General features: G+C 54.0%; 1 protein-coding gene across 6 annotated transcripts; it reads right to left on the reverse strand.

Moving 5' to 3' along the window:
- Nucleotides 1–364: 364 nt before the first annotated feature.
- On the reverse strand, nucleotides 365–9341 carry LOC116572311. 6 transcript variants are annotated; one of them, XM_032311199.1, is made up of 6 exons: nucleotides 8767–9341; nucleotides 6849–6989; nucleotides 5967–6097; nucleotides 4358–4598; nucleotides 4176–4259; nucleotides 365–1308 (listed from the first exon to the last, which is right to left on the reverse strand). In XM_032311199.1, exons 3-6 carry the CDS (start codon nucleotides 5998–6000, stop codon nucleotides 900–902), a joined length of 768 nt encoding a protein of 255 aa, XP_032167090.1. In that variant the 5' UTR covers nucleotides 6001–6097; nucleotides 6849–6989; nucleotides 8767–9341; the 3' UTR covers nucleotides 365–899. The 6 variants fall into 6 exon arrangements, 4 of the variants coding, with proteins under 4 accessions (XP_032167090.1, XP_032167091.1, XP_032167093.1 ...); XM_032311200.1 differs by having other exon boundaries at nucleotides 5967–6101; XR_004278217.1 differs by lacking the exon at nucleotides 4358–4598 and having other exon boundaries at nucleotides 6020–6097.
- Nucleotides 9342–10619: the final 1278 nt, after the last annotated feature.

Below are 10619 nucleotides of genomic sequence, written 5' to 3' on the forward strand. Positions count from 1 at the left end.
ATATTTCTAAGATCTACAATAAGCATTTGTGGGGTGAACAAAAGAACCTGCAGAGGAACTAACAAGCCAGACAGCCTCCGGAAGTAAAGCATAGCATACTCACAAGGATTTGTACTCATGGGGGTGGCTGGGTGACTCAGTCGATAGAGCATCTGACTGTTGCTTTTTGGCTCAGGTTGTGATCTCGGGGTCGTGACATGGAGCCCATGTGGGCTCCGCACTCAGCAGGGAGTCTTCTAGAGATTCCCTCTCTCCCTCTTCCTCGGTTCCTCCCCTGCTCACATGAGCAGCCCTCTCTCTCTCTCTCTCTCTCTCAAATAAATTAATTAATTAATCTTTTTTAAAAAAAGAATGCATACCCGTAAGATGCTGATGTCACGTAGACATCTTTGGGGGATCATGGCAGACAATTGCATTGTCTGCAATTGCCAGGCGACCTCTTGGTGAGAGAGGTTCCTGGAAACCTCAAATCTCCATAGGAGGTCTGGCGGTCCCAATCCCAGGTCCACATGGGACAACTAAACCCATGACCTGGGTGCCTGTGTCCACAGGAGCTTGGGCTTTGTTAGTAGGACTACTTTGGTAGAAAGAATTCAAGGCTCACCTACATCACCTTGAGAAAGGAAGACATAATGGTCAGAAAGTGTGAGGACTGAAATGGAACCCCGAGGTGCAGCTCTGGGCACATGTTAGCTCTTCTCCGGTGCCACTCCTTCCCCCACCTTCTTCTCTCCGGGTGCCTCTGATTCTCTGGCAAGTTGACATTAGTGCACATCCTTGCTAGGTTTGGGACCATTTCTGTCCTCGTCCCCACTGCCAAGCCCCGAACCCCGGCCTCTGCTCCCTCCTTGCCAGTAAGGCTTCGGGCAAGTGCCATAGACTCCATCATTTAGTATCACTCACAGCGGGTTCTGACCAGATGTGAGCACCTGAAAAAAGAAGCACCAGGTGGCACAGGCATCTAGCTTGGGGACAGTGGCACTAGCTGCCTCTAGGCAGGGGCACCTTTCCTGGGAGCAGAGCCTCAAGCCTGATGGCCAGCTCTCCAGATGATTCTGCATGGATCCTGAGGTTCCCCCAGAGCAGACAGTGATTCGAATATTCACGTGCAGCCAGTAACGGTTTCTCCCCGGAAATAGTGGTAGAAGAGAGGAAGAGAGGTAGAGGAGGAAGTCAGTAGAGTACGTGTTAGTGGGTATGTGCTGGGTTGCTTCATGGCCCCCTTCGTCCCATCCAGGGTCCAGCTTGCTCCGCATCGGGGGGACGTGTATTTCTTCACCCCGCGGATCTGACCAGCTTTGTTTCGACCTATAGAATAGAGGCAGAAGAGGCACTAAGTGAGTCCGGGAGCTTAATGGAGCGCTGCGGCTTCTGCCTGGGCCCTTTCTGAACACTGCCCTGGGACCACCTCACCAGGAAGCTGGTCCAGTCCTAGTGGAGGATGAGGGACACCCAGCCAACCGCCAGACAGACGAGGCTCTCTTAGACCTTCTTTCCTATGGACCGCAGCTACACAAGAGGACACTAGCAGTAAAAGTCACCATCCAACCCCCAGAATCCTGAGAAATAATTCATCGGTATTGTTCTACAGCACACAGCTTTTAGATGGTTTGCTCCACGGCAAAAGAGAACTGTTAGATCGGACTGGTTACCACTCTGGGCGCCTGGAGCTCAGTCCTGCGGGGGAGCTCTGGCGGAGAGGGTGGCACAGGCCTCAGAGTTGGCTCTGTTGAGGGAGGGGGTCTTTTTTGACCTCCCATCCATCATTGGCTCAGAGCTGCTTCAAGAGGCAGGAACTCGCCAGCACTTCTCGTTCACCCTGCCCCTGGCCCAGTGCACTTCCTGTGGTCGGAGACCCCTACACTGTCACCATAAGCAGACTAGGCCCATGGCCACGAATGTAGGGGGCTCTGGGTAAGGCACTGATAGGGCCTGCTAGAGTGTGTATCCCAGTGTGGTTTTCAGAAACTTCTTTTCGGTTTAATTGGCGAGAGTCCATGCCTGGGGCTTGCCTCCTGGAACCCTGACTGATGAACGTGTGTCTCTGCTCCAGTCCTTCCTGCCTACCCGCTGAACTGGCCTGTCTCTAATCCACAGTCCAGAGGCAGCCGCGTGGATTTGCTCTGCACACCTCCATGGCCCTTCACGGGCAGAGCCACTCCAGCCAGATGGTCACCGAGGGACCAGCACGTGGGTGGCCTGTAATCAGGGGCCAGTCAGGGTTCAGCTCCTTTCCTGAGCAAGGCCGTAGGGTACGTGCAGATATGACTGATCTGCTCCAACAAGGTGGGGACAGCCACTGGTGTCTGAATTCCTGGTGCTGCCCCATCCCACAGCTGGGACATGGCCCATTATTCCTCAGTTCGGGACCTCGGGGACATGGAGCCCTCTGTCTACAGTGGGGAAGAACTAAGGAGTTCCTGGTGCCCGAAATACTTACCCCATCCCTCCGTCTCCCCGAGGAGCCGCCGGCCCCTGGATATCACTTAGAAGCGAGACGTTATGCCTGCATTCTCCCACTGGAAGCTGAAATGCATTTTCTCAAACAAACCACACTGTAAAAGGTGAACAGGGCACCTTGTACTGTTAATGATAAACTTCAGGAACATGATGAGTTAAGTAGAGATTTGTGGACTGGCCTGAAAAACCAACCACCATTTATAACTTGGTTTCTATGGGAAAGCGCATTCTGGGCTTCAAACGACTGGCTCACACGGAGATTTCTGGAACACAGCCTGCTCACCGCGTTGGGAACTGTAGGTGGCTTCTCAGCATACCCAGTTAGCGTGGTCCACTGCGGGTAGTTAGTAGTGGGGTCCTTGCTCCAGGCCCGGAGAGCCCTGGGTGATGTGCAGGATACTCTCTGCAACCTCAGGGGTACCCGGCCCTGTCCTTACGCAGCTAGAAGGGCGTCAAGGGGCTTCCTACCTACTACCCAGGGTAACTAACATTCCTGAAAGTCTCTGCTGGCACGCTCCCCGCGTCACAGAGATTTTCTAGGGCTGACTGTCACTGGCCAACAATTTTTTCGTCTACTGAGCTGAAATCTGCCCTCCCATCCCGATTCCACCACTGCAATTTCTGCTCATCCTTCAAAGCTTGCTCAGGCTTGGACGCCTCCGGGAAGCCTTCCCTAACGCCCCCCCCCCCATCTTCCTACATACTAGTTAGGGTCATCCTAGCTGTTGTAACAAATAAACCTCGAACATTTCAGACTATATCACTCCTTGTCAAATAGTGAGTGTCTTATCAGCTCGGGCTGCTGAAACAAAAGACCATAGGCTGGGCAACTTAAACAACAAACGTATTTCTCCCAATCCCGGGGCAGCAAAGTCCCATGATCTACAGGTGCCGGCAGATTCGGCGTCTGGTGAGGACCCACTTTCTGGTACCTGGATAGCCGTCTTCTCCCTGTGTGCTCACATGGCAGGCAGAGATGGCCTTTCTCGGGCTCCTCTTATAAGGGCACTAATCCCATTCGTGAGAGGCTCACCCTCATGACCTACTTACCTCCCCAAAGACCCACCTCCAAATACCATCACGTCGCAGATTAGGGCTTCAATACATGAATTTGCGGGGCGGGGGGTTGGGGATGGGGAGGGCTGCCAAACGTTCAGTTCACAACAATGGGCTCTCCTGGGCAGCAAGCTTTTCCCACCTGGTGATTTAGGGTCCCATCGGCAGCTAGGAAGGAGGATGGCTGCTCTTTAACAGCCATCCCTCTGCTCAGTGCCCCTGGCAAGAACAAGGCCCTGGCCCCACCCAGATGAAGACAGAGCAGAGGCCTCGCGACGTCACCCGTAGGTAGACAGGTGCTTCTAGCAACAGCTAAAGACCAAAGAAGCAGAAGTACGAAGATGACATCTATATCTGTCTCTCTCTCACGCACACACACACACACACACACACACACATAAACACACACACACATACACACACTCCAGGCCTGCTCTCAGCTAATACACAATTCCCAGCCAGCTGCCTGTGCTCGGTGACACACTGAATTCCATCTCACTGAGGCAGAAGACCAGACCAGTCCCCCTGCCCCACACTCACTCATGTGTCTCTGGGGTCACAGGACACCAAGGGGGTTGAAAAGGAATGCTCCAAGCCACCCTTCCTCCCACTGGAGACCTAATGGGAACAGAAGGCTTTCTGACTAGGGCATGACCTACCTGCTCCTGGACAAGCTTAAGAGAGGCGAAGTGTTGCCTGTGGGGACTGTCGCCGTGGGGACCGCGCGTCTGAGGCCTCGGGCCCTGTGCAGGAAAGAGGCAAGCTCTAATTAGCGCTCACATTTACTGGGCACTGAGGACATGCCAGCATTGTTCTGAGAACTTGACACTGTTAACTCCACCTTCTTTCGGGCTCTGACTGGGGTCTTTTATTCTGCTGTAGATTACAGACGGGCACGTGGAGGCGCCCAGGCTGTCCATCGCCCAAGGCCACAGAACCAGAATGGAGTGGAGCTGAGATCCAAGGCCAACTTGGGCTGTGGAGCCAGCTTCGAGAAACTGCGGGACTCTGCTGCCCAGCCCGGACGTTGCAGGCAGCCCCCAGGCTTTCGGCCTTCTTCAGAAAGCTGTCCCAGCTCCCTTCTGTTCAGGGCACGGAGGAGAGGTCGGGGAGCATGAAAACTCCAGGCTAGAGGCTAGGAGGGGTCCTCCCAGCTCCTCCCAGGATGCTCCAGTCGGCCACCTGTCACCCCGACAGAGCAGCTGTGCCCTGGAGGCCAGAGCCCGCCCCTCATGGTGAGGAGGCCCCAGGCGGGGGAGGAGAGGCCGACTAGGCCCAAGACTCCCTGTGGGCCTTTCTGCTGGGCAAGCAGCAAATCTGTAGCCCAGGCTCACTGCCGGGAGACATTCCCTCCCAGAGACCGTGGGCCTCCCCACCACCAGGATTCTCCTTCCCCTCCTGCCATGGTCCCTCCACCCCTACCCCACTACCTCCATCACCCACCACCCCCACCCGCTGGGAGGCCAGGACCGGGAGCCTAGTTCCCACCTCCCTCTGATGAAAGGACACCCCCCTGGGGAAGCTGCCTCCCAGAGATGACCCCTCACACACGTGGTGAAGTCTGGAAACCCTGGGGTTCCAGTCTCCTTTGTCAGTTACTGGAAAAGAGCCCCCTGCCCACATTTGGGAGCTTGGTTTCCTCATCTAGTGAATGGGTTTACTATCCTCGGTGAAGGCCTCCTGGGGCTTGACATGGTGTCGGATCCTCACTAACCTGGTACCCTGATCATCATACCCACCCTTAAAAGGATTTGCTTCTCTAGCAAAAAGAAAAAAGAAAAGAAATCCACATGTGTGACATTCTGCAGCCATGAAAATGAATGTCAGACAAAAACGCTTCATATCCTATCTGTGGTCTCCGTCGGATGGAAAGGGGGCCCCCCAGATGTGTGGTGATGATTGGGTGGAAGTCTGAGACATTGGCGGGGGGTGGGGGGTTAAAAGATTTGGCTGAGGCAGAACGCAGGAGATAGAAGTTCATCGAATGCCAGCAAGGGAGCCACGCAGGAGAGGCTGGCTACAAGGAGGCTGAGGGTAGGGGCTGTGTTTAAAGGGAGAAGGTGAGGAGGTGTGGGAAAGTATAGAATTTTCCCTTTCTTGGTAACTGTGCCTGGTTGGGACTAGCCCATTGGTCTGTTAGGGCCTGTGGCTATTTGAAGGTGGGTCTCCTGACGCCCGGTGTAAATTCAACCTTCAGCCGGGGGTGGCTATGGGCCCTTGTGCCTTGGTCAAGCTTCCATCACTCAATCTGTTGTCTAAAAGCGGGCTCGCCATTATCTGTACCTAAAAATAAGAAGCTACCATAATGCTAATCTCGTGGAATTATTATGGGGGAGTTTGAGTTTTGAGATGTGTGTGTGTGTGTGTGTGCACGCGCTTTCCACTTTTCAAAACATTAAATTTTTTTTTTCAGGTACTAAAGCCCTGATTTTTCTGTGTTCATCCCCTACCCCTAAAGTCCAGAAGGCTCTTTCCAGCCGACATAATAACATCAGTGAGAAACCTTTCATGCTGGAAGCGTCAGGGGCAGTGATGTTTAACTGTCTGAGAGCCACCGATCTTTCAGTTGGAAGCCACGTGCCTGTCTCAAAAATAAACACAAACCAATAAATACAAATAAAAACAAAAATAAAAAAATACACACGGAGGCAAATCTTCTGTGATCTGGCAGGAGGTTCTTGGGCTCCATGAGGTCTGTCCACGAAGTTCAGGTTACATGCCCTCTCTTCGCGCCCAAGCTGCTGCGAGCAGCGCAGTACCTCCCCCCTCCCCATGGATGGCCCCACTCTACTCAACCTGCCTCCCTGCTGTGATATTTAGACAGCTGCCTCTGTCTTAAACTCGCCAATCCCGCCACCCTGACTTGCATGCACTGAGCTCTCTCCGAGCTGCGGAGGATACAGGGGTGAAGGGCAAACGTACACACATTTACGTTCCTTAGGTCTTGCCAGAGTCTTCTCCGTGGATGTAGCCAGTTGCCTCCGTACCAGCACTGAGTAAGACGCGGCCCATCTCCCCACAGCCACGCTAACAACCTGGATCGTGGAGCCACTGACTCTCTCCCCATCCGATGAGTGAGAAATGGTATCTCAGTATTGCTGAAATTAGCAATTTTCTTAATATTTTTACGCCAAAGGGCTATTTTTATGTTGTGCTTTACGTGTGAATCGTCTGTTCCTAATATTCGTCCATTCTGTAGAGTTGTAAATGTCTTTTGTTCCTTCAATTTTTAAATATTCTTTATATATTAGGGTTATCTCACTGTATTATTACTGTGTGGCAATCTACCTCCTCTGCACCAGGCACCATACTGGCCACTAGGGATCCGATACCTGCGGTTGCCATGGTTTAGAATAAGGGAAGAATTCTACACGACGTCCTGAGGGGTTCACAGAGACATGAAAAAGGTGGGAGGAACTTCTGTCCTTGCTACAATCCAGGAAGGCTTCACACAGGAGGTGACTTTTAGAAATCTATCAAAACCAAAATATAGAAAAGCAAACAGATGCTCATGGGGAAAGGCTGGGAGAAAGGAGGGTGTGGCCTGTGCTCCAGGGCCTTTTCCAGAGCCTTCTGACCCCTAGACTTGGAAGTGGAGCTCTGACCCCTTCTACTCAGCCCTGTTCCCAGGCCATCCCAGCATCCTTCTGCGGAGTCATGGTTCTGCCTGACCTGCGGTCAGCTAAGACCTCCCAGCTGTCATGTTATGCTTATCCTAGTTTGTTCAAGCCATAAGCGGGCATCGAGTTCTTTCCTACTGTGGACCCAACTGCTCAGCTGTTTCAGGCACAACTGGCCTTGTGGTCTTGAAGGTCTGCAAACGTGTACTCTGTGTGTGTGTGTGTGTGTGTGTGTGTGTGTGTGTGTGTGTGAGAGAGAGAGAGAGAGAGAGAGAGAGAATGCTCAGTGTATACAGCACATACCCAGGAACACCCAAGAGAAATATAATCCATTAGCGAGAGGCCATGTTTCCAACATATGCCTACAACCTGTGGGTCTGTAGTTGAAATCAGCACGCACTTTCCTGGGGCCACCTGCAACTCTGCCACCCCGGCTGTCAGGAAAGGGAAGGACAGGGCTCTCCGAGCCCTGGCCTCCAGTGCTCAGGGAGGGCCTCCAGCAGACACGAGGTCTGAACTAGACTGTGAACATTAGGTGGGATTTCAAGAAGCTGCAGGAGAGTGGGGAGTGTGAACAAGCCGAAGAAAAGACCTCAGTCAGGCACCCGGCCCAGCGCACACATCCAGGGAGTTCCATGGTGGCCATGGGGAGATGTGAAGTAAGACAGACCCAATGGGTAGAGACGGACCATGTGCAAACCTGATAATATGGGGAGGGCAGAGCAGGGGAAAGCGCTGTGACCTAGAAAGCCTAGAACACAACAGAAATCCATTTCTCCGGTTCCAGGCCAAGGCACAGTCCAAGCCTCGTCAGGGGACCGTCCTCCCTCACTCAGGTACCCAGGCCCATTCCCTTCTGTGCTTCCAGCATCCCAGACTTGGTCTTCCTGTCTGCAGCTACCAGGTGCAAAGAGACCTTGGAAGGGGCAGGCCCCGCCTCAAAGCCCCAGCCCAGAACCCATACTCGATACTCGTTTCCACTCACACTCTGAGGGGTGGCCACACTCCTCCCAGGTACTTGGGACCCTGAGCCCATTTCCTTTCATGTGCCCAGCTGGAGAGAGAGAGCTCAGCCCTCCCCACCCCCACCCCCACCCCCACTGGCCTAACCTGAGTCTGCTCCCCTATGTCCCTGTCCTGGGATTCGCCGACCAGGAGCTCCGTGGTTCCTTGACACCAGCGCCACAACCTGGAGCTCTCTTTGCTGGATAAGTTTGGACCTTGACAAACACACACACACACACACACACACACACACGCTCACACATGAGCGTGCGCGCCTGCTCACGCATGTGGCCTGGCTCAACAGAGAGCCCCAGGCTGCCCTCAACACTTGTCCCTGGGGGAGCCTCCAAAGGGGATCTGACCCCCACAGGGCATGAAGAATGACCCGCTCCACATTCAGCCCCAGCCCTAGGCCTCATCCCCTTTCAACGGTGCTGAGCCAGGCTGACTAACGGAGTGTGCCTGGGGAGCAGGTCTCACGTGTCTCCCTGCAGCTCCAGGGGTCCAAATCAGCTACCCTTGCTTTCCAAGACGATATCTCCTGTCCGGCCAGATGAGCCTCTGGCTTCTAGCACTCACCTCCTCCAGGGAGCCTCCTGGACGAACACCCCTGACCACAGCCTACCATGCAAAGCCTCTGGGAGGGTTCTTGTATTTGGTGATATTTGATCTGATCTGTGATCAGAGTCATCCAGACTACGAGAATCCTCTCCTCAGAGCTCTCCAGAGCAGGTGGCCACAGCTCTCCATTCTCGTTTCTTCTCTTTTCCACCTGGCTCTGGGTTGGGTCCCACGACTCGGCCCCTTCACATGCTCCAAGTGTAACCCTCGGCAGCCGCTAGCCGCACTCTGACACCAGGAGAGCGAGCCTGCGGCTGCTCGTCTGTGACCGGTGCCTCGGTGAGCCCTTCCCTTCCCTTCCACAGAGACTCGCAGCGGCTTCGGCTTTAAACTACAGGTTAAGCCAACATTGTAGCTGTTTTTTGTTCTGTAAGCCTTGGTTGGCTTTTGGCCCGAAGGGGTGGGGAGTATGTTCTTAAGACATTAGAAATCAATACATTTCCCATTTTTGAAAATTGTATAGGCCTTGTGTTTTTTCCATGAAAAAATATACATGCTAAGTAAATCCAAGCTTCATTCCCAGAAGAAACTTCCAGAGGTGATTCGTAAAGAGCATTCCTCCCTCCTTCTGCCTCCCTCTGTCCCCTCTGCCTCCTTCTCCTTCTCTCCCTCTTTCCCTCCCCCCCCCGCCCCCCTCCCCCCCCCCCGCCTCCCCTCTATGCTCCCATTCCCTTCGGACCCCACTCCCTCAGCTCTCCCTCTCCCTCCAGAAGGCACCTTCCTAACAGGTTCTCCTATTTTTGACACACGCACATTCTTGTTTGGGCCACATGTAATTTTAATGAATGTAACTGGGTTGTGTTATGGATCTCACTCGACTTTTTTCTCTTGGCTCTGTTTTAAGCGTCTCCATTTGGCCGTATGTACATCAAGTCTGTTTCCTCTGGCTGCCGTGTGCAGGGCAGAGCGAGACGGGCCTCCAGCGTAGGTCGGGAGGATACAGCACACAGGACTGTTCGGGTCCAATGGCTGAGGGGAAAGGGCCCAGCCCGTCCCTCAAACATGGGATTTGTCGGATCTAATCTCCAGGGGAGGCCGGTGGCTGCACTGTGTTCTCGTCCATCTAGTGAGGCTCGGATAAATGCCCGAGGTGCTGGCCTCTGTTGGGGGTGGGGGGTGGTGTGGGGCAAGTGTAGTGGGCATTCCCGGGGCACAGAGGGCATGAAGGTAGGGGCAGAAGGGACGCGGTGGTGTCACAGCTCATCAGCTTCCCTCAGCAGCTCAGTGGGGCTCTGGGAACTGCCTGACCACACTCCCTGTCTATCCCTGGTCCCTGGACAGGGGAGGAACGAGCGTTGGGGTCAGAATTTCATTTTTGTTCCCTTTCCCCCAACTCCCAGGACTGGGAAACAGAACGACCCGGAGAAAGACTGTGGACCCTGAGGTTGGGTATAGACTGGCCTGGCCCTGAGCCCTCACCCCACCATCTAGGAAAATCCCCCCAAGCCAGAAGCCTGGCTGGGGACCCCCTGTTCTGACTGGCTTCAGGAGAAGAGTAGAAGGCCGTGGAAGGGGCCTTCTGGCTTGTAGAATGGCTGGACTTCTCCAATGCTCTTGGCCCTGGCGGCCCACAGGGACACCTCCCTGGGGTAGGAGGCCAAGACCCAGTCTCTCCCCAGTCTGAGCCTGAGCCCTCAAGTAAGAACTTTTTTTTTTTTTTTAGATTTTATTTATTTATTTGACAGACAGAAATCACAGTAGGCAGAGAGGCAGGCAGAGAGAGGGGAGGAAGCTGGCCCCCCACCGAGCAGAGAGCCCACCGCAGGACTCTATCCCAGGACCCCAAGATCATGACCTGAGCCGAAGGAAGAGGCTCTAACCCACTGAGCCACCCAGGCGCCCCTCAAGTAAGAACAT

The sequence above is a fragment of the Mustela erminea genome, chromosome 13 (assembly GCF_009829155.1).
Source record: "Mustela erminea isolate mMusErm1 chromosome 13, mMusErm1.Pri, whole genome shotgun sequence".
Taxonomy (NCBI): domain Eukaryota; kingdom Metazoa; phylum Chordata; class Mammalia; order Carnivora; family Mustelidae; genus Mustela; species Mustela erminea.